Consider the following 24227-nt stretch of genomic DNA (forward strand, 5'->3'; position numbering starts at 1 on the left):
ACACAGTTCCATTGACATGATGTAATATCTCTCTATCTTCTTGTTGAAATACTGTATTTTTTTTTACACTCAAATAGCAGTCAATACAAACTGAAATGAATGTGTATACAACATTTTAATGGACAAGAGTAACAAAATAAAACAAATAAGAGAAACAATTTAAATCAATAATGTCCCATGGTCTTAAAGCCACTCATTATTCAAAGAGCAGAAATATGGGATTGGTGACCTCAGTCCGTTTGTTTTGGCTGCTAGTGTTCCTGCCTGTCAATGTGATTCGGTCAGGGTGTATCCAGTCCCTGAATTTAGATTTTAAGAGGCTGACCGTGAAGAGTTGTGTCCATCTTTGGTGAAACCGGGGTAGGGACAGGGTCATCATGCTCTCTTCTACTAGACAATACATGGTCATAACATGTGGTCATTACATGTGGTGCTTTGACAAACATGGCTTAACCCTCTTTATAAAGCATTATGAATGATTATGAATGATTTCTGTTTAAGGCAGCTTCCTTTAGCTTTTTTTCATTAAAGTGGGATCTTTTTATACAGGATTTCTCTTTTCTTCCAGCACCCCAGTCAAACATCTCTGTAGGCCAGGATCAATTTCCCAAAACAAAACAAACAATATATACATGCACACACTACCGTTCGAAAGTTTGGGGTCACTTAGAAATGTCTTTGTTTTTGAAAATAAAGCAATTTTCTTTGCCCATTTAAAACACTATCAAATTGATCAGAAATACAGTGTAGACATTGTTAATTATTGTAAATGACTATTGTAGCTGGAAATGGCAATTTTTTTAATGGAATATCTACATAGGCGTACAGAGGGTCATTATTAGCAACCATCATTCCTGTGTTCCAATGGCACGTTGTGTTAGCTAATCCAAGTTCATCATTGTAAAGGGCTAATTGATCATTAGAAAACCCTTTTGCAGGTATGTTAGCACAGCTGAAAATGGTTGTTCTGATTAAAGAAGCAATAAAACTGGCCTTCTTTAGACTAGTTGAGTATCTGGAGCATCAGCATTTGTGGGTTCGATTACATGTGCAAAATGGCCAGAAATAAAGCACTTTCTTCAGTCAATTCTTGTTCTGAGAAATGAAGGCTTTTCCATGTGAGAAATTGCCAAGAAACTGAAGATGTCGTACAACGCTGTGTACTACTCCCTTCACAGAACAGCGCAAACTGGCTCTAACCAGAATAGAAAGAGGAGTGGGGGGCCCCGGTGCACAACTGAGCAAGAGGACAAGTACATTAGAGTGTCTAGTTTGGGAAACGGACGCCTCACAAATCCTCAACTGGCAGCTTCATTAAATAGTACCCGCAAAACACCAGTCTCAATGTCAACAGTGAAGAGGCGACTCCGGGATGCTGGACTTCTAGGCAGAGTTCCTCTGTCCAGTGTCTGTGTTCTTTTGCCCATCTTAATCTTTTATTTTTAATTGGCCAATCTGAGATGTGGCTTTTTCTTTGCAACTCTGCCTAGAAGGCCAGCATCCCGGAGTCGCCTCTTCACTGTTGACATTGAAACTGGTGTTTTGTGGGTTCTAATTAATGAAGCCGCCAGTTGAGGACTTCAAAAACAAGGACATTTCGCAGTGACCCCAAACTTATATATAAATATATATATATATATATACACACAGTTGAAGTCGGAAGTTTACATACACTGAGGTTGGAGTCATTAAAATCGTTTTTCAACCACTCCACAAATTTCTTGTTAACAAACTATAGTTTTGGCAAGTCAGTTAGGACATCTAGTTTGTGCATTACACAAGTAATTTTTCTAACAATTGTTTACAGACAGATTATTTCACTTATAATTCACTGTGTCACAATTCCAGTGGGTCAGAAGTTTACATACACTTAGTTGACTGTGCCTTTAAACAGTTTGGAAAATTCCAGAAAATGATGTCATGGCTTTAGAAGCTTCTGATAGGCTAGTTGACATCATTTGAGTCAATTGGAGGTGTACCTGTGGATGTATTTCAAGGCCTACCTTCAAACTCAGTGCCTCTTTGCTTGACATCATGGGAAATCAAAAGAAATCAGCCAAGACTTCAGAAAAATAATTGTCGACCTCCACAAGTCCGGTTCATCCTTGGGTGCAATTTCCAAACGCCTAAAGGTACCATGTTCATCTGTACAAACAATAGTACACAAGTATAAACACCATGGGACCACACAGCCGTCATACCGCTCAGGAAGGAGACACATTCTGTCTCCTAGAGATGAACGTACTTTGGTGTGAAAAGTTCAAATCAATCCCAGAACAACAGCAAATGACCTTGTGAAGATGCTGGAGGAAACAGGTACAAAATAATCTATATCCACAGTAAAACGAGTCCTATATCGACATAACCTGAAAGGCTGCTCAGCAAGGAAGAAGCCACTGCTCCAAAACCACCATTAAAAAAAACAGACTACGATTTACAACTGCACATGGTGACAAATATCATCCTTTTTGGAGAAATGATCTGGTCTGATGAACCAAAAATATAACCTTTTGGCCATAATTATTATGTTTATTATGTTTGGAGGAAAAAGGGGGAGGCTTGCAAGTCGAAGAACACCATCCCAACCGTGAAGCACGGTGGTGGCAGCATCATGTCGTGGGGGTGCTTTGCTGCAGGAGGGACTGGTGCACTTCACAAAATAGATGGCATAATGAGGTAGGAAACGCATGTGGCTATATTGAAGCAACATCTCAAGACATCAGTCAGGAAGTTAAAGCTTGGTCGCAAATGGGTCTTTCAAATGGACAATGACCCCAAGCAAAGTTGTGGCAAAATGGCTTAAGGACAACAAAGTCAAGGTATTGGAGTGGCCATCACAAAGGCCTGACCTCAATCCTATAGAAAATGTGTGGGCAGAACTGAAAAAGCGTGTGTGAGCAAGGAGGCCTACAAACTTGACTCAGTTACACCAGCTCTGTCAGAAGGAATGGGCCAAAATTCACCCAACTTATTGTGGGAAGCTTGTGGAAGGCTACCCGAAACGTTTGACCCAAGTTAAACAATTTAAAGGCAATGCTACCAAATACTAATTGAGTGTATGTAAACTTCTGACCCACTGGGAATGTGATGAAAGAAATAAAAGCTGAAATAAATAATTCTCTCTATTATTATTCTGACATTTCACATTCTTAAAATAAAGTGGTGACCAAAGACAGGGAATTTTTACTATGATTAAATGTCAGGAATTGTGAAAAACTGAGTTTAAATGTTTTTGGATGAGGTGTATGTAAAAATCAGACTTAAACTGTGTATATATTTATTTATAAAAATAATAAAATCAGAACTTAGTCGGATCTCAGTTTACTGTTGAGAGTTAGAATAGTGAATACACCAGGTGCAATCAGTCACTGACAGTCACACAATTAGCTCATGTCAGCCAACATTTTTTTGGATTGTTAAGTTAGTTCAGCGGCCAGCTATTTAAACTTGTCGTAATCATGGTCAAATTACCGACCACAGGGCCACCATTGATTTTGTTAGTCACTCCCACTCAGATATCATATTAAAAACTGCAAAAATTTCTCTCCACCTTATGGCAAAATGTGTAGAATTGCATGAAATTAGTTCTTGTAACAATTTAATTTTCATGGCGGTGGCAACAAGCTTAGGTCCCCCAAAAGGCTAGAGCTAGCTCTGACTGTGTGGGTGTGGATGTGGGTATACAGACTCGCAAGCCACTGCGACCCTTCATGAGGAATTCCGATCTTTTATGGCCCCCTCCCCCATCAAAGTTGCCTATCCCTGCTATAGGCTTTATGAAGTGTTGATGGAGCCTTGAAAGTTGAAGTTAGTTTAAAGTGGATTCAGAACCCCCCTTGTGGATTCAGAACCCCCCTTGTGGATTCAGAACCCCCCTTGAAAAAACTGTTATGAATGATTCTGAATGACTTCTAAAACATATATGTGGGCTTTATAAAGTGTTTAAGGAAACTTTGAAAGTTGTAGTTTAGTTTAAAGTGGGACTTTTTATATATTATTTTATGTTCCAGTGGACGGGGCGCCCCAGTCGTCTCCGGTGGGCAGATGGAGGTTCTTCATCAACCAGACCATCAGACACAGAGACTCCACATCCAACCAGGGAGGAGCGTCCACCCCTCCACCTCTCTCGACCGGAGAGGTCAGGGTGCCTCAGTCTACAGACACTGACAGAGGTACAGTAACAGGATGACACCTGGGTCTGGGCTAACAGTCATTTAACACTGGGCAGTCATACCCTTTTCACACTACCAAGCCCTCCTGAAAACCAGTAGGGGTTGAAATATTTTCTGAATTGTCTTGTGCAGTTAGTGGGCTATGCACTGTACAGACCATGTACATTTTCTAACACAGTTCCAGCAACCAGGGTGGAAGCGTAACCAGGCCAGCGTAGTACGGATGGGCTCTGCTTAGTAGTGTGAAGAGGGTACATTCTGCTGTGTTTGGTTCTGTCTGTTGAGTAACACCAACTAACCCTCTGTACCTCCTCTCTCTGGTCTGCTTTGATTGGTCGACATACTCTAGAGTGGGATGAAGGATCCCAGAGATCGGACTCCTCCTTTGCTGAAATAGTTTCCTCTCCTCCTATCTGCCCCACCTCCACCTTGTGTGCCCTGGCCTCTGCCTCCTCCCCCCCTGCCTTCACCTGCGTCTCCACCGTTTCTACCCCTGCCTCCATGTCTGCCCCCCCAGCCACTGCTGCCCCCACTCCTGACACGACTGCCTCTGCTGCCTCTGACAGAAGTGTTTCTGACCTGGCTTCTACTAGTGCAGCTGTTGCCTCAGTCCCACACCCAGTCCCCGCTGCCTCAGCTGGCCTAGACCTGCAGGCTTCCATACACCAAACTTCCAGTACAACCACAGCAACATCCTCCATTCCAACCCATGTCCCAAACACCGCTACCAACCTCCCAGTCCCTGCCATGGTAGCTGCTTCTGCCACCATTGCTCCCTCTACCACAGGCTGTCTAACTGAAGCTCTGACCTGCTCCATGGTGAGCCAGGACCAAGGCCCAAGCCTGGGGGATGTAGTAACGATGGCAGCCCCAGGGCAGTGTGTGTCTGGAGGGGGCCACTCATCTACCGGCTCCATCCACCCTCCAGTGGCTGTGGCTACAGCTGTGGCCTCTCCTCCTGCCAGCCATGCAGGTCTAGAGCAGCAGCAAAACACTCTGCCTCAGATTCAGTGCATGGCAGCCCAGCCTCAGGCTCTGCCTCAGATTCGGTGCATGGCAGCCCAGCCTCAGGCTCTGCCTCAGATTCAGTGCATGGCAGCCCAGCCTCAGGCTCTGCCTCAGATTCAGTGCATGGCAGCCCAGCCTCAGGCTCTGCCTCAGATTCAGTGCATGGCAGCCCAGCCTCAAGCTCTGCCTCAGGCCCAGGTCCAGTTACAACAGCAGCTCCAGACAATGCAACAGCAGCAGCAGCAACAACAAAACCTGCAGGCTGTGCAACTCCAACAGGTACAGCAACAACAGCAAGTGTACCAAGAGCAGATACAACTGCAGCAGCAGCAGCAGCAACAAGCGTTGCAAAAATCTATTGAACAGTTGCAGATGCTGCAACAGCAACAACTACAGCCACAACAACAACATCAACAACAACAACAGCAGCAGCAGCAGTCTCAGCTACATTTACAGCCCCAGCTCAGTCAGACAAAGCCACTACAAAAACAGTGTATGTCCCTGCAACCACAGACAGAGATGTTGCCACTGGCACTACAACAACAGATACAGCAACTGCCTGTCCAAATGCAGAACACACAGTGCAACACACAGTTACACATGCAACAGCCACAGCTACACCAGTTACCACCACAACAACAACACCAGTTACCACCACAACAACAACACCAGTTACCACCACAACAACTTCAGCCACAGCTACACCAGTTACCACAACAACAACACCAGTTACCACCACAACAACACCAGTTACCACCACAACAACACCAGTTACCACCACAACAACAACACCAGTTACCACCACAACAACTTCAGCCACAGCTACACCAGTTACCACCACAACAACACCAGTTACCACCACAACAACACCAGTTACCACCACAACAACACCAGTTACCACCACAACAACAACACCAGTTACCACCACAACAACTTCAGCCACAGCTACACCAGTTACCACCACCACAACAACACCAGTTACCACCACAACAACACCAGTTACCACCACAACAACACCAGTTACCACCACAACAACAACAGCCACAGCTACACCAGTTACCACAACAACAACAACACCAGTTACCACCACAACAACAACACCAGTTACCACCACAACAACAACAGCCACAGCTACACCAGTTACCACCACAACAACACCAGTTACCACCACAACAACAACAACAACAGCCACAACAACACCAGTTACCACAACAACAACAGCCACAGCTACACCAGTTACCACCACTACAACAACTACACCAGTTACCACCACAACAACAGCCACAACAACACCAGTTACCACCACAACAACAACCACACCAGTTACCACAACAACAACAGCCACAACAACACCAGTTACCACCACAACAACAACACCAGTTACCACCACAACAACAGCCACAGCTACACCAGTTACCACAACAACAACAGCAACAGGCAGCGATTGACCTGCAGCAACAGCAACAGTTAGGTCTGGAACAGGCTCTAGATATTCAGCAGCAACAGGAAATGCTCCAACAACAACAACAGTCTTTTATGGCTGGAACTGCCATACAGGGAGATGTGTTACAGCAGCAACCTGCGCTGCTAGCCCAGTCAGTGAACCAACAGTATGTCCAACAACAACCAGTACAGCTACTAAACATGGCACTGGTGAAACAACAGCAACAAGAGGTTAACCCTCAGCAGAAGCATCAGGTGCCCCAGCAGGAGCAGCCGTCGTTCCAACAGTCAGAGTGGGAGCTGTCTACATGGGAGGCCATTGTGACCGAGGATAAAGTCAGTCACTCTGCCCCTCTACACCACTCCTCAGACTCCACTATGCCACTCAACATTAACACAACCTCCGATGCCCCCCTACACCCCCTCTCCCTCACCCTGACACCCTCCCCGGTCCAACCATCCTCTGTGGCTGAGTCGGACAGCGAGGGTCCTCCCAAAATCGAGTTTGTAGACAACCGCATTAAGACTCTGGATGAAAAGCTGAGGAACTTGTTGTATCAGGAGTATAGTAGTGGGGCAGCTGTGACGGGGGGAGCTGCTGGGGTTTCTACCGCAGGTCCCACCGCAGTGTCAGCAGCCTCCACATCGGCAGGAGGGGTCAAATCCTCGGAGCCGCCCTCGCTCCATCCCTCCTCCTTCCCTACTCCTGCCTCCTCCTCCTCAGACACCTCTCCTCATTCCTCCTCCTCCACCACATCCCGCTCCTCCTCTACCTCTCCTGACCTGAAGAGGGGGAGAGGAGTAGGGGAGGAGGCTCCTCCAACAGGCCCGGTGGAGCAACAGCCCGCCCCGTCTCTCTCCTCCGCCTCCCCCCCTTCCTCTCCCCTGGCCCTGCCACATGGAGACTCTGCCGGGCCCCCGCCTATCCCTGGAGAACCCACCGTTCTTGTAAGTGAGGTGCACATATCTGAATAGTGTTTGATTGACTTCTTCCTGAAACATTTAATAAAGATCACTGCTTTGATTGCCTTGTTGTTATAAATTGATAGATACATGTATTTTTCGATGCTATGGTTCTTGTAATGTGCTTATGATATTTCAGTATATCTCCTTTTCTCTCTGAGTGTCTCTACCATTACCCCCATGGCTGCAGCCACTCTTACCTTATCGCTGTGTTACCTATCCCCTCCAGGCTGCCCCCTCTCACTCTGACACCAGTACCCCAGGAGAAGTCACTACGTGGCCCCCCAATCTGCACCCCATCCCCCTGGGCCATGGACCGCCACAGCATAATGCAGGAGGTGGATATTTTGGCCTAAACCTGACATGTCCTAGTATCAGAAATCCCGTTAGCAAGAAATCCTGGACTCGCAAATTCAAAAGCTGGGCATGCAAACTGCGCCACTCCGCCAGCTTGTTCAAGAAGCCCAGAGTCAAGCAAGGTAGCGTGTTTTATAGAGAGAGAGAGAGAAAGAGAGGTTGAATGGGGTGTTTGTTGGTGGGGGTGTTTATCTAAAATACAAATGTTGTCTAGTTACGTTTAGTGTAATTCTGTTTAGTGTAACATACAGTGGGGGAAAAAAGTATTTGATCCCCTGCTGATTTTGTACGTTTGCCCACTTACAAAGAAATGATCAGTCTATAATTTTAATGGTAGGTTTATATGAACAGTGAGAGACAGAATAACAACAACAAAATCCAGAAAAACGCATGTCAAAAATGTTATAAAATGATTTGCATTTTAATGAGGGAAATAAGTATTTGACCCCTCTGCAAAACATGACTTAGTACTTGGTGGCAAAACCCTTGTTGGCAATCACAGAGGTCAGACGTTTCTTGTAGTTGGCCACCAGGTTGCACACATCTCAGGAGGGATTTTGTCCCACTCCTCTTTGCAGATCTTCTCCAAGTCATTAAGGTTTCGAGGCTGATGTTTGGCAACTCGAACCTTCAGCTCCCTCCACAGATTTTCTATGGGATTAAGGTCTGGAGACTGGCTAGGCCACTCCAGGACCTTAATGTGCTTCTTCTTGAGCCACTCCTTTGTTGCCTTGGCCGTGTGTTTTGGGTCATTGTCATACCCATCCACGACCCATTTTCAATGCCCTGGCTGAGGGAAGGAGGTTCTCACCCATGATTTGACAGTACATGGCCCCGTCAAATGATGCGGTGAAGTTGTCCTGTCCCCTTAGCAGAAAAACACCCCCAAAGCATAATGTTTCCACCTCCATGTTTGACGGTGGAGATGGTGTCATAGGCAGCATTCCTCCTCCTCCAAACACGGCGAGTTGAGTTGATGTCAAAGAGCTCCATTTTGGTCTCATCTGACCACAACACTTTCACCAGTTGTCCTCTGAATCATTCAGATGTTCATTGGCAAACTTCAGACGGGCATGTATATGTATTCTTGAGCAGGGGGACCTTGCGGGCGCTGCAGGATTTCAGTCCTTCACGGCGTAGTGTGTTACCAATTGTTTTCTTGGTGACTATGGTCCCAGCTGCCTTGAGATCATTGACAAGATCCTCCCGTGTAGTTCTGGGCTGATTCCTCACCGTTCTCATGCTCATTGCAACTCCACAAGGTGAGATCTTGCATGGAGCCCCAGGCCGAGGGAGATTGACAGTTCTTTTGTGTTTCTTCCATTTGCGAATAATCACACCAAATGTTTTCACCTTCTCACCAAGCTGCTTGGCGATGGTCTTGTAGCTCATTCCAGCCTTGTGTAGGTCTACAATCTTGTCCCTGACATCCTTGGAGAGCTCTTTGGCCTTGGCCATGGTGGAGAGTTTGGAATCTGATTGATTGATTGCTTCTGTGGACAGGTGTCTTTTTTACAGGTAACAAGCTGCGGTTAGGAGCACTCCCTTTAAGAGTGTGCTCCTAATCTCAGCTCGTTACCTGTATAAAAGACACCTGGGAGCCAGAAATCTTTCTGATTGAGAGGGGGTCAAATACTTATTTCCCTTATTAAAATGCAAATCAATTTATAACATTTTTGACATGCGTTTTTCTCGATATTTTTGTTGTTATTCTGTCTCTCACTGTTCAAATAAACCTACCATTAAAATTATAGACTGATAATTTCTTTGTCAGTGGGCAAACGTACAAAATCAGCAGGGGATCAAATACTTTTTTCCCCACTGTAGCTGTGTAATTTCTGCTAATCTTATCTTGACAGGAATGATTATTTCTTTGTTATTTTTTAACTAATCTTTTGGTAATAAGTAACTGTAGTCTTATATTTTTCTTGTATTTCTATTGTTATGCGATTGTCTTTGTTATATAGTGTCGGTGTTGACGATATCACTACATGAAACATCACTCTTGTGTTTTGAATTGTTTTGTTTTGCAGAATGGCTTAACTGCATTATTTGGCAATCTTTTTTGTTTGCATGAGAGGGGTTCTTCACCCTGCCTGGGCCTGCTTGAGGGGGGTTCTTCACCCTGCCTGGGCCTGCATGAGGGGGGTTACTCACCCTGCCTGGGCCTGCATGAGGGGGGTTCTTCACCCTGCCTGGGCCTGCATGAGGGGGGTTACTCACCCTATCTGGGCCTGCATGAGGGGGGTTCTTCACCCTGCCTGGGCCTGCATGAGTGGGGTTCTTCACCCTGCATGGGCCTGCATGAGGGGGGTTACTCACCCTTCCTGGGCCTGCATGGGGGGGTTCTTCACCCTTCCTGGGCCTGCATGAGGGGGGTTACTCACCCTGCCTGGGCCTGCATGAGGGGGGGTTACTCACCCTGCCTGGGCCTGCATGAGGGGGGTTACTCACCCTGCCTGGGCCTGCATTAAACCAGAATAATGTAGAAAAGAAGAGAGAAGAAAGAGAGAGATGGGGGGATCAAATCAAACTTTATTTGTCACATGCACTGAATACAACAAGTGTAGAACTTACCATGAAATGCTTACTTACAAGCCCTTAACCAACAGTGCAGTTCAAGAAAGAGTTAAGAAAATATTTACCAAGTAGACTAAAATAAAAAGTAATAATAAAAAATAACACAATAAGAATAACAATAACAAGGCTATATACAGGGGGCGCCGGTACTGAGTCAGTGTGCAGGGGTACAGGTTAGTTGAGGTAATTTGTACATGTAGGTGGGGGTGAAGTGACTATGCAAAGATAATAAACAGCGAGTAGCAGCAGTGTACAAAAAGAAATGGAGAGGCGGGTTGTCAATGTAAATAATCCGGTGGCCATTTGATTAATTGTTCAGCAGTCTTATGGCTTGGGGGTAGAAGCTGTTAAGGAGCCTTTTGGTCCAAGCCTTGGCGCTCCGGTGCCGCTTGCCGGGCGGTAGCAGAGAAAACAGTCTATGACTTGGGTGACTGGAGTCTTTGACACTTTTTTGGGCTTTCCTTTGACACTGCCTAGTATATAGGTCCTGGATGGCAGGAAGCTTGGCCCCAGTGATGTACTGGGAGGAGGAGGAGACAAGGGGAGAGTGTAGGAAGAAAGAGAGAGATTGAGGGGTGAGGAGGAGGAGAGAAGAGGAGAGTGTAGGAAGAAAGAGAGAGATTGAGGGGTGAGGAGGAGGAGAGAAGAGGAGAGTGTAGGAAGAAAGAGAGAGATGAGGAGAAGGAGAGAAGAGGAGAGTGTAGGAAGAAAGGGAGAGATGGGGATGAGGAGGAGGAGAGAAGAGGAGAGTGTAGGAAGAAAGAGAGAGATGGGGGGTGAGGAGGAGGAGAGAAGAGGAGAGTGTAGGAAGAAAGGGAGAAATGAGGAGGAGAGAAGAGGAGAGTGTAGGAAGAAAGGGAGAGATGAGGAGGAGGAGAGAAGAGGAGAGTGTAGGAAGAAAGGGAGAGATGAGGAGGAGGAGAGAAGAGGAGAGTGTAGGAAGAAAGAGAGAGATGGGGGGATGAGGAGGAGGAGGAGGAGAGTGTAGGAAGAAAGAGAGAGATGGGGGGATGAGGAGGAGGAGGAGGAGAGTGTAGGAAGAAAGAGAGAGATTGAGGGGTGAGGAGAAGGAGGAGGAGAGAAGAGGAGAGTGTAGGAAGGAGAGAGATGGGGGATGAGGAGGAGGAGAGTGTAGGAAGAAAGAGAGAGATTGAGGGGTGAGGAGGAGGAGGTGGAGAAAAGGGGAGAGTGTAGGAAGAAAGAGAGAGATGGGAAGAGGAGGAGGAGAGAAGAGGAGAGTGTAGGAAGAAAGAGAGAGATGGGGGGATGAGGAAGAGGAGAATGTAGGAGGAAAGAGAGTGATGAAGAGGAGAGTGTAGGAAGAAAGAGATGGGGGTGAGGAGAAGGAGAGAAGAGGAGAGTGTAGGAAGAAAGAGAGAGATGGGGGTGAGGAGGAGGAGAGAAGAGGAGAGTGTAGGAAGAAAGGGAGAGATGAGGAGGAGAGAAGAGGAGAGTGTAGGAAGAAAGGGAGAGATGAGGAGGAGGAGAGAAGAGGAGAGTGTAGGAAGAAAGGGAGAGATGAGGAGGAGGAGAGAAGAGGAGAGTGTAGGAAGAAAGAGAGAGATTGAGGGGTGAGGAGGAGGAGAGAATATATCTCTCTATTATATAGTATATCTCTCTGGTCACCCCTAAAGCCAACTCCTCCTTTGGTCGTCTCTCCTTCCAGTTCTCAGCTGCCAATGACTGGAACGAACTACAAAAATCTCTAAAACTGGAAACACTTATCTCCCTCACTAGCTTTAAGCACCAGCTGTCAGAGCAGCTCACAGATCTCTGCACCTGTACATAGCCCATCTGTAATTGAGCCCAAACTACTACCTTTTCCCCTACTGTATTTATTTATTTTATTTATTTTGCTCCTTTGCACCATATTATTTATATTTTAACTTTTAACTTTCTTCAAACTACAAATCTACCATTCCAGTGTTTTTCTTGCCATACTTTATTTACTTTGCCACCATGGCATTTTTTTGCCTTTACCTCCATTATCTCACATCATTTGCTCACATTGTATATAGTCTTATTTTTTTCTACTGCATCATTGATTGTATGTTGTTTTACTCCATGTGTAACTCTGTGTTTTTGTATGTTGTCGAACTGCTTTGCTTTATCTTGGCCAGGTCGCAATTGTAAATGAGAACTTGTTCTCAACTTGCCTACCTGGTTAAATAAAGGTGAAATAAAATAAAATAAATAAAAGAAGAGGAGAGTGTAGGAAGAAAGAGAAAGGGGGGGTGAGGAGGAGGAGAGAAGGGGAGAGTGTAGGAAGAAAGAGAAAGGGGGGTGAGGAGGAGAGAAGGGGAGAGTGTAGGAAGAAAGAGAAAGGGGGGTGAGGAGGAGGAGAGAAGGGGAGAGTGTAGGAAGAAAGAGAAAGGGGGGTGAGGAGGAGGAGAGAAGGGGAGAGTGTAGGAAGAAAGAGAAAGGGGGGGGTGAGGACGAGAGAAGGCGACAGTGTAGTAACAAAGAGAAAGGGGGGGTGAGGAGGAGGAGAGAAGGGGAGAGTGTAGGAAGAAAGGGAGAGATTGAGGGGTGAGGAGGAGGAGGAGGAGAAAAGGGGAGAGTGTAGGAAGAAAGAGAGAGATTGAGGGGTGAGGAGGAGGAGATTGTAGGAAGAAAGAGAGAGATGGGGTGAGGAGGAGGAAAGAAGAGGAGAGTGTAGGAAGAAAGGGAGAGATGGGGGTGAGGAGGAGGAGAGAAGAGGAGAGTGTAGGAAGAAAGAGAGAGATGAGGAGGAGGAGGAGAGAAGAGGAGAGTGTAGGAAGAAAGAGAGAGATGAGGATGAGGAGAGAAGAGGAGAGTGTAGGAAGAAAGAGAGAGATGGGGTGAGGAGGAGGAGAGAAGAGGAGAGTGTAGGAAGAAAGAGAGAGATGGGGATGAGGAAGAGGAGAGTGTAGGAAGAAAGAGAGAGATGAAGAGGAGAGTGTAGGAAGAAAGAGAGAGATGGGGATGAGGAAGAGGAGAGTGTAGGAAGAAAGAGAGAGATGAAGAGGAGAGTGTAGGAAGAAAGAGAGAGATGGGGATGAGGAAGAGGAGAGTGTAGGAAGAAAGAGAGAGATGGGGATGAGGAAGAGGAGAGTGTAGGAAGAAAGAGAGAGATGAATAGGAGAGTGTAGGAGGAAAGAGAGAGATGAAGAGGAGAGTGTAGGAAGAAAGAGATGGGGGTGAGGAGGAGGAGAGAAGAGGAGAGTGTAGGAAGAAAGAGAGTGATGAAGAGGAGAGTGTAGGAAGAAAGAGATGGGGGTGAGGAGGAGGAGAGAAGAGGAGAGTGTAGGAAGAAAGAGATGGGCAGTATAAGGAGGCTGATGATGAGTTTACATCTGTAACTCTGGAGATCAGAATTGAACCTGGCTGCTTGCTGCACCCAGGATATGAGAGCATTAGACCCCTTTATGACCCCCACCAGCCCCGCCACACCCCCAGTCTGCCCCCACTCTGCTCTCAGAGGGTAAAGGCCACTGCACACTGCTCAGTCAGTGCTCACCACATAGCAACCACGCACTGCTCTACGCTTCACCTGCTCAGACTGAGCACCTCACACTTGGCAAATGTCATGACAATCACCCCATTAGAAATGCAATACATTATGCAATGCTTTATAAATGACTCAATTGCTTGCCAGTATGTTCTGTATGTAATATCCTAGAATATAGTGGCATCATAATTGACTATACATTGTTCAGTGCAGGGTTTAGAAGCAACTACCTGTTCCCTTTCTTTCTTACCTGCATAGGCTTTTACAAGGCCGTCATTGTAAATAAGAATTAGCTCTTAACTGACTTGCCTAGTTAAATAAAGGTTAAATAAAAAGAAAACAAATAATAAAATATAAGGCTGAGCCAATAAGCCACATTGTTTTAGAAGACTGCTATGCTTGCATGTATTAGTGTGTTCCACTGTAGTTTAGTTATATGTGAATGTTTATTGTAGATATAGCATGAACATACAGCACGTTACATACCTTATGTTCAACATCTGTGTGTATCACAGGAGGCTGCTGAGGGGAGGACGGCTCATAATAATGGCTGGACCGGAGCAAATGGAATGGCATCGAACCATGTGTTTGATGTATTTGATACCATTCCCCCAATTCCAGTCATTACCTCAAGCCCGTTCTCCCAAATGAAGGTGCCACCAACCTCCTGTGATATACACACTTTCTGTTTAAAAGCTGCCAAATATCATACACCACGGACAACATCACTGTTTATCCAAGTGAATTCATAATGTCAATCAATTCATTGATTGGTTGATTGATTGATTGATGTTGATTGGTTGATTGACGTGTGATGTTAGTGTGGGGTGTAGTATGTTATTGGGACACTGTCTATGAGTGTGTGAGAGAAAATGGATGTGTGTGGGTGGGTGGGTGAGAGAGAATGGATGTGTGTGGGTGAGAGAGAATGGATGTGTGTGGGTGGGTGGGTGAGAGAGAATGGATGTGTGTGGGTGGGTGGGTGAGAGAGAATGGATGTGTGTGGGTGGGTGGGGATAAACTGATGCATACGTTGAACTAACTGACCCCTCCCCTAAAATAGATTTATATATTATGATTAATCACTTATCTACCACACTTCCCCACATCCCATAACATGTCATGCTTATTTAAGCAGGATTTTATTGTAGATGTACTGTATCTTTAGTTGTCTTTATCATTACCTTTTTGTTTATTCCTGTCGCTGTAAGAAAAGGACAGAAAAGCATTGTAAAAATACTATAGTTTTCTAAATCAACGTAATGTACGCACACTTTCCCATAGTCATGCATGTACTGTTAGCTTGTATACAATGCATACAATGTATTGTACAGTCACAGGGTGGTGTGCTGATGCTGATGTGATGTCGTGTGATTCAATGATTTTTAACTCTGTTCTTCTGTGGTGTCTGTGTGTTCATGTCTTATCTCTGTACTTGTTGGTGTGTCCCTCTTTGTGTGTGTTTGTTTCTGTGGCTCTACCTTGTCCTCACTCATGTGAATGTCTGTCTCTATGCCTGTCTCTGTGTCCTTGTCTCTCTGTGTATTCTCTTTCTCCTCCCCTTGTTTTTCATTCGCCCTCTTTTTACCAGATGGTCACTCTAGAGGCAGCCAGGCAGTCAGAGAGGGAGCTTCCTCCAACCCTACCCACTCACTCAAGGGACGATTTCGGGTACGGCCCATCCCGAAAAAAAACTAGCCCCCTAGACAATAGATCTGAAAGGATTAGATAGGTGTAAGAATTATGGTAAAATATCCACCAAGTGTACGAGGGGACAAGATACCTACTACCACGTCTAATCAATTATTTCAGATCTATGAGGTGCCTAGAACTTTCTGATAATCCTGAAAATCCCTTCCTGTTTAAATATCAGAATACGCTGGTAGGGGAAGAACACAATCAAAGTTAATGACTCACATTTCTCCAGGTCACCGCAGTGCCCCAGCTCCCCGAGGCCTCTCCCCCCAAAGAGGCAGGCTCCAGTATAGGCAGCAGTCACAGGAAAGTGGGGCGCTTCTCTGTCACCCAGACGGAGGCCCAAAAAGAGGAGAAAGAGCTAACAGACAGCTCTCCTGTGTCTCCTGACCTGGAGAGAGAAAGGAGGAGGACCCGAGGGAAAGAGGGAGAGGATGGGAAGAAGAATCCAGCACTCAGCCACCCACCCCGAGGACATGGGCATGGTCACTTACCCCTAGGCAGTAGTGATGATGAGGAGAGTGAAATGGGGGATGAAGACCTGAGGAAGGAGCTGCACAAGCTGAGAGAGAAGTGAGACATGGAGGGGATAAGGAAAGATTAGATTATAATGAACCCAATCAAGAAAGAAAGAAACTGAAGTATCTACTGAATTCACCTTTTTCACATTTTGACTAACCAGTTTTTATTCTCTTCCTCCCTCCCACTCCACTTCATCCCTGCCTGTCTATATTCTCAAAATGTACTCACTTTCTCCTCCTCAATTATTTCTCTGTTTCTCTATACTGTCTCCCTTTCATTAATGATCTCCCAAACTCCATTCTATTAATTTCCCTTCCTCCCTCCTACCCTTCTCCTCTTCCTCTTTCCTCTTTCCTCTACCTGTGTTCTACCTCTTGCCAGACACATCAAGGAGGTGGTGTCCCTGCAGGCTCAGCAGAACACAGAGCTCCAGGAGCTGTACAAACAGCTCCGCTCCCTCAAAGACCACCGGCCGACCCTGCCTCTGCCCCGCACCCCAACCCTCCCCTCGGGAGCGGCAGCCCTCTCCCCCCGCAGGCCCCGCCCGGCCAAAGCCAAGCTCCGGCCCAGACCCCACTCCCACATAGACAACAATGGAGTCACTGGTCACCCTGGTAACCAATCTCTCTTCCTGGGTCTACTTTCGGTCTTTCAATCTCGATCTCCTTGTATTTTTCTCTCTCCCCCCCTCCTTCCCCCTACACAAAACACCCCATAATGACAACGCAAAAACAGGTTTTTAGACATTGTTTCTCATGTATTAAAAAATGTAAAACAGAAATATTTTATTTACGTAAGTATTCAGACCCTTTGCTATGAGACTCTAAATTTAGTTCAGGTGCATCCTGTTTCCATTGATCATCCTTGAGATGTTTCTACAAGTCCATCTGTGGACATATGATTGGACATGATATGGAAAGGCACATACCTGTCTATATAAGGTCCCACAGTTGACAGTGCATGTCAGAGCAAAAACCAAGCCATGAGGTCGAAGGAATTGTCCATAGAGCTCCGAGACAGGATTATGCCGAGGCACAGATCTGGGAAAGGCAGTTAACCGACTGTTACCCGGTAGGCCGTCATTGTAAATTAGAATTTGTTCTTAACTGACTTGCCTAGTTAAATAAAGGTACAAATAAAAACAAATAAAAAATGGAGTTTGCCAAAAGGCACCTAGACTCTCAGACCATGAGAAATAAGATTCTCTGGTCTGATGAAACCAAGATTGAACTCTTTGGCCTGAATGCCAAGTGTCACGTCTGGAGGAAACCTGGCACCATCCCTATGGTGAAGCATGATGGTGGCAGCATCATGCAGTGGGGATGTTTTTCAGCAGCAGGTACTGGGAGTCTAGTCAGGATCGAGACAAAGATGAACGGAGCAAAGTACAGAGAGATCCTTGATGAAAACCTGCTCCAGAGCACTCAGGACCTCAGCCTGGGGCGAAGGTTCACCTTCCATCAAGACAATGACCCTAAGCACACAGCCAAGACAACGCATGAGTGTTCGATCGGCTTTCGAACCCAATCGAATATCTCTGAAGAGACCTGAAAATAGCTGCGCGGCAATGCTCCCCATCCAACCTGACAGAGCTTGAGAGATCTGCAGAGAACAGTAGGAGAAATTCCCCAAATACAGGTGTGCCAAGCTTGTAGTGTCATACCCAAGAAGACTCGAGGCTGTAATCGCTGCCAAAGGTGCTTCAACATTGTACTGAGTAAAGGGTCTGAAATCTAATGTAAATGTGATATTTCCATTTAAAAAAAAAAAAAAATTAGCAAACATTTCTACAAACTTGTTTTTGTCATTAAGGGGTATTGTGTGTAGATTGATGAGGGGGGGAAAAACGATTTAATACATTTTTGAATAAGGCTGTAACCTAACAAAATGTGGAAAGCGTTATGGGATCTGAATACTTTCCAAAGGCGCTGTACATGTGATATCTGACTGTCTGTTGTATCTCGTGAAGGTATCCAGCAGTCCAGTAGTTTTTCAGGTGGAGAACAGAGCAGACTACCACCATACTGCAACCCAGAACACACCAGTCTACTGACTACTAAAAGAGGTAAGTAAAGGTTTCACCAAAACATAAGACTATTCCTCTTCCTCTGAATAAAGTGTTTGATTGAATATCTTCCCTTTTTCTTTTCTCAGACCACAGTCCTCCCTCCCAAGGTGCCAGGAAGAGCACGTTCACAGATGACTTGCACAGACTGGTTGATGATTGGACAAAGGAGACAGTGGGTCCCACCCATCCCAAGCCCTCGCTCAATCAGATGAAGCAGATTCAGCAGGTGCAGGAGTTGAGAGGCTGGCCACAGCCCACAGAGGTAAAGTACAAGGTTCACCCACTTGTGACCTATACGTACAGTTGGTGTACAATTCAGTCTATGACTGCAAGCTACCAATAACTACTACTACTACTGTTGTTACTACTACTACTACTACTACTGTTGTTACTACTACTATTACTGTTGTTACTACTACTACTACTACTGTTGTTACTACTACTACTACTACTGTTGTTACTACTACTACTACTACTACTACTACTGTTGTTACTACTACTACTACTACTACTGTTGTTACTACTACTACTACTACTACTACTACTACTATTGTTACTACTACTACTGTTACTACTACTACTACTACTACTGTTGTTACTACTACTACTGTTGTTACTACTACTACCGTTGTGAATACTGTCGTTACTACTGTCACGGTTGTCGTAGGGTAAAGTGGACCAAGACGCAGCGGGGAAATGTGCACTCATCTTCTTTTATTTAAATGGACAAAGAAGGTGAACCAAAATAAACACGTACACAAAAACACAACGACTAATAACAGGCCGGTAAGGCAACAAAGCTATACCCAGCACAATCTCCCATAAATACTAAAACAAACACATACCTATATATAGAACCCTCAATCAGAGGCAACGAGAAAACACCTGCCTCCAATTGAGGGTTCAACCCCCAATTAACTAAACATAGAAATACATATAACTAGACTGAACATAGAAATACATAAACATAGAACAGTGCCCAAAACCCGGAATACTAAATCAAACACCCTACAACTAACACAACCAGCCCAAACCACATAAAACAAATACCCCCTGCCACGTCCTGACCAAACTACAATAACAAATAACCCCTATCACTGGTCAGGACGTGACAGTACCCCCCCCCCCACCCCCAAAGGTGCAGACCCCGGATGCACCTCACACAAATAAACAAAATAACCCCAAAACAAAATAAATCCCCTAAACTAAAGGGAGGGAAGGGAGGGTGGCTACCGTCAACGACAGCTCCTGTGCTACACCCCCCCCCCCCTCCCCAACCAACCTATACTGGAGGTGGCTCAGGCTCAGGTCTATTTCCCCCACCCAACCTGTCCACCCCTGCTGAATACTCAGGGCTGTAGAGCGTCTCTGGGAGCTCCGGACTGTAAGCCGTCTCTGGAAGCTCCGGACTGTAAGCCGACTCTGGAAGCTCCGGACTGTAAGCGGGAACAGGACGTTGTTGTTATGTTTAGGCTATAATCTGAATGGAGTTATTGTTATGTTTAGGCTAACTGTAGGACAGTGAGAAGTGCAGTAACATTATGGCTAGCCTCAATTAGTTTATTATATCTCTGTTTGATGTAGTCAAGACAGGTAATATGTAATCGGATTGGGACGATAAGTTGCTAGCGAGAAGTCAGTCTAGCGTGAGATAACAGTGGTTACGGTCTCTCCCTCCATGCTGCGGTGCTCCTAGCCTTTTAATAAAGTAGCAAAACCATTGGCTTTTCTGCTGCTTCCCTCACTCGGATCGGACCGCTTGTCCTTTAGATCATTTTGGAACAGGTTTTGAAAAGGCATATTGAGTCTGGGGCTTTCCCATGTCTATTTCGGAACGGAAACTCTAACTCCCATCACTATTTGTCCTTATTCAAATTCAATCATGATGTGTTTAGAGACTGATTAGAGGAACAATAGAGCACTTAGTACCAGGCCATTAGCAAGGGCCATTAGCAAGTTTGGTAGGCTACTCATCAGCGCCATTCATTTGCAGTTTTGGATTGGGATTACAGTGACCAACGGTCATAGGCAATTTGACTGCGGTCATGACTCGTGACTGCCGGTGTGGCGGTAATATGGTCACTGCAAAAGCCCTAGTTATTACATACATTATAATGGTATGCTTGGTGTTATGGTGCTCATTAGTGTGTCTTGACTGTCATCTTTCCAGGTGGCTCCTCCAGGTTGGTTCCCTGTGGCACCACTGAACCCCCAGGCCTCCCCAGCCCCAGCTCAGTACACTGCTGGGCGGAGCCTGAGCCAGTGGCGCGGGGTGGGGGGACCACCAGGATCACAGCAACAACAACAACAAACGCACATGCCTCAAGTCCCACAGCTGCAGCAAAGTTTACATCTCCAGCAAGCCCAGCCTCCTCACCCATTACAGATACAGCCCTTTCAGCAATCACCTCTATGCCTACAACAACAGCCCCTAATCCAGACTCCACTATTGTCTCAGTCCCCGGCTCCTGTACAGCCACAGACTGGGCAACAACAGACACCCAAGCAACCCAATGTCGGTGTAGGAGCCTCACCACAGAATCAGAATCAACCTCTGTTGCCTTCCCAGATACCCCAAATGGCCCCGTCATCTCAGCTGGCCCTATCCCAGCCTGGGTGTCTGATTCCTGGGTCTAGCACAACCACGGTGGTGGGAACCATAGACACTGGACCTGCTGCTGCTGCTGCCACCGGTGGCCCCGGAGGGACATTCTGCTCCTCCTCCTGCTGCTCTGCTGCTACTCAACTATCCAGTGCCAAACTTCACCCCACGCCCCCAACCTCAACTCTTCCTCTGGGACAGCAGTAAAATGAAGAAAATCAAAAAAGGGAAGAGTGATGTCGATTATGATGGAACGAGGGAAGGAGAAAAAAGATGGAGAGTGTGTATGTTATGAGAGGTAATGTCTGAGAATGAGAAAATGGACGCCAGTGGGTTTGTAAAGATGAGATGGGGAGTGAATGAGAGAGATGGTTGAGTCTATGTAGAGTATGTAGATTAGAGTAGAGTATGTACAGACAGAGGGGACATTTGGAACTCTGGGGGGGGGTTATTGTTGTGTTTGAGTGTTGAGATGTACAAACTTACGTAACGTTTGTGTGTGTATTTGTGTGTGTGTGTTTGTGTTGCCATTGATTTTCTCAATACATATCTCTTGTGTGTTTTGACACCAAGTAACAGTCATGTTATTTTTTAAATCCAACTAAAGTTGGACCCTGAACTCTTCTCCCAAGTAGAGACATGAAGGAACACAAACATTATGACATTATTATTGTATTTTTTTATTTTATTTGTCAATGCTTACTTATATTGAAAAGGACTATGGATTTTAGAAGTGCAATTACTAACTGTCATCTAAATGTTTTCATCCTGTATTGGCGTGATTTGTCTGTAAGGCATTTAACTAAATATTTTTGTAGAAGCACGTTGACAACAATCAACCAGACATTTACAAGCCAATACAGTGAGCCAACATCTTACATGAATATAGCACAAATGTTTCAACAGGCTACCAATGAGATGTAAAGCAGCTAAAAACAGCATGTTACAGTAACACCACAGAGCATGGTAATAATGGTGCTACCTGGCTATTATCACTACCACAATGTCACTAAGCACACTGTTGTACGGTGTAGTGCACTTGCAAGGCATGTACTTTGTGTATTGTTATATTTTACATTGATAAGTAGTGGTAACAACTAGGTTAGAAGATTTAAAATAAGTTGATGAGTAACATGATTAAATTCTGATCAATTGATTTCCTTAATACACTGATAAATTGATTTCATTGATGAATATGTTCAGTGGGCTTTCATTGAAATCTTCCTGAATAGACACTCACCGAGACTAAGACTGCGTGATCTTACTGCTACAACATACCTTGACTTGCCTGACTTTAGTGCAATCTACTTACACGTGTGCTTATATATATATATATCACGTCTGCTGCTGTGCACAACAGAAAACTCCAAGGTAACTTATTGATCAGGAATAAATCAATGTTTTATTTGAGCTAAAATAAATACATTTGTTTTAGATAAATGTTTTATTTCCTCTACCAGTCTCAGCCCTGCATATTGAAGGTGTCATCCAAGGAAAACAATGATGAGAAAACAAACAAAATGCTAAGTCATTTCATGGTAATGGAGAACCCATGTAAATGTATAGGGGCTGTTCTCATATTGCCTTCTACAATTAATACTTTACTGTGTGTGTGTGACTGTGCACCAAAAACGTGGACTATGTACAAGAAGTGCTATAGTTTCTAAAGGGTTTACCCTATATGGTGAAAATACCCTCAGATTAAAGCTGACAGTCTGCACTTTAACCGCATATTCATTTTATAATTTCCAATCCAAAGTGCTGGAGTACAGAGCCGAAACAACACATAATGTGTCACTGCCTCAATACTTTTAGAGCTCACTGTATGAGATAGACTGCTTCATAGTGAATTGAAAACTCACCATAAAACTACTGAAAGTGGAAGGACGAAAACAAAACATTGACATTTCTATTGGGGAGCTAAAACAGTTTGTGCTTACGCTTATGGTTGTTCAAAAAGTAAAACCGTTACAAATTGCATATGAATATAGAGTTTAACATAATGGTTTCCAGTATTAATGAGACAACCCACATTTTCACAGTACTATAGTTGCTGATTATTAGTGGAGGAAGTTGCTGTGCTGTCAAGTCAATACTAACATGTTGACCATATGTCACAGCTTAATGATATTCATGAAAAGGAAATGTGGAACTCATCCTTTCCTGAAGTGTTACCAAAATGTAATCTAAAAGAAGAAAATATTATTTTTGTATTTTGAAATGGGGTTGTACAAAATGTAAAAATGGTGTTCTTCTGATCAACATTTAAAATCTGAGGTTATCTGATACTAGAAAACATTGGTTCTCATCTCTGTTGATGGAGTCCCTCCATGCATATATTATGTTCCTCTTAGACTATGTGCTGAAACAGAGCTACGTCATGTTTCAATTACCAGAGGTTTAGTCAGCGTGGATATAATCATAGGGATATCTCAACTTGTTTTATCTCTATGGTAATATTGTCTTACATTTCACATCTTGACTCACTGGACAACAACAAAACGTTATCAAGGGGCAGACCTAGACTATCTATCGGCCATTGGGATCTTCTATATGACACATACTTGAGTGTCCAGATATTACACTAGATTGGGAACCAATGATTTATAAAGATATTTAATCAGAAAAATATATAAATAAAACTTATGTTGCTGGTGATTTAGCCTCTGTAAAATGTTAACTAATTGAATTGTTGATTTTATTTATGTTTTGTAACTAATCAAAATAAATGGTGTTAAACATCAAACTGTTAATGGGCATTTTGTTGCTTATTCTATTGGACACACACCTGTCCTCAATTTCACCAGTCTTGTCATTATATGGTTGAAATAATGTATCTTATTACAGACCTAGGTGGATCGGGTGGAATAGCTGCTGGTTAGGGTTATTACAGTTGAGTGATTACTTCCTTGTAATGTAAATATTGTTTCATTTTGTGTCGGCCTACATCACAGATTATCCATTATATTGAACAGATAAAATAAATGTCTTCAAAAATGGAAGGCATTTGGGAGGAGGTAAGATCGAAAGGACGAATTCCTGCCAATTCCAAATCCAGCCAATGACAGGGCAGATATGCGTGTGAACAACAGGCACAAAGTCAAAATGGGCTATATCGTAAGAATTCATGAAAACAAAAATTTGCTTTCTGGTCTTAATTTAGGATTAGGGTTAGCAGTGTGGTTAAGATTAGGTTTAAAAGCACATTTTAAGAGGATACATTGTGGAAGTAGGCGGAGTTTGACTTTGTGGCTGTGGTAACTAGTGACAACCAGGACCAACTCCGATATGAAGTGTTTTTTCTCAAAGTTGCCGGGATATCACATATCCTACTTATATCGATAC

The 24227-nt window shown here is 44.6% G+C and overlaps 1 protein-coding gene across 2 annotated transcripts in view; it reads left to right on the plus strand.

The window, feature by feature from the left end:
- LOC115165472 (serine/threonine-protein kinase WNK3) overlaps positions 1-23634 on the plus strand; it is a 95688-nt gene extending 72054 nt beyond the window's left edge. The window contains exons 16-24 of one of the 2 annotated variants that reach the window (XM_029718626.1): positions 4011-4172; positions 7240-7571; positions 7816-8065; positions 15587-15666; positions 15923-16263; positions 16594-16826; positions 18182-18277; positions 18367-18542; positions 20451-23634. In XM_029718626.1, the coding sequence (XP_029574486.1) occupies positions 4011-4172; positions 7240-7571; positions 7816-8065; positions 15587-15666; positions 15923-16263; positions 16594-16826; positions 18182-18277; positions 18367-18542; positions 20451-21089 (2309 nt within the window). In that variant the 3' untranslated portion in view covers positions 21090-23634. The remainder of the gene's footprint in view (positions 1-4010; positions 4173-7239; positions 7572-7815; positions 8066-15586; positions 15667-15922; positions 16264-16593; positions 16827-18181; positions 18278-18366; positions 18543-20450) is intronic. The other variant, XM_029718627.1, reaches the window with a different exon arrangement.
- Positions 23635-24227: the final 593 nt, after the last annotated feature.

Source organism: Salmo trutta, chromosome 28 (genome assembly GCF_901001165.1).
Source record: "Salmo trutta chromosome 28, fSalTru1.1, whole genome shotgun sequence".
Lineage (NCBI taxonomy): Eukaryota > Metazoa > Chordata > Actinopteri > Salmoniformes > Salmonidae > Salmo > Salmo trutta.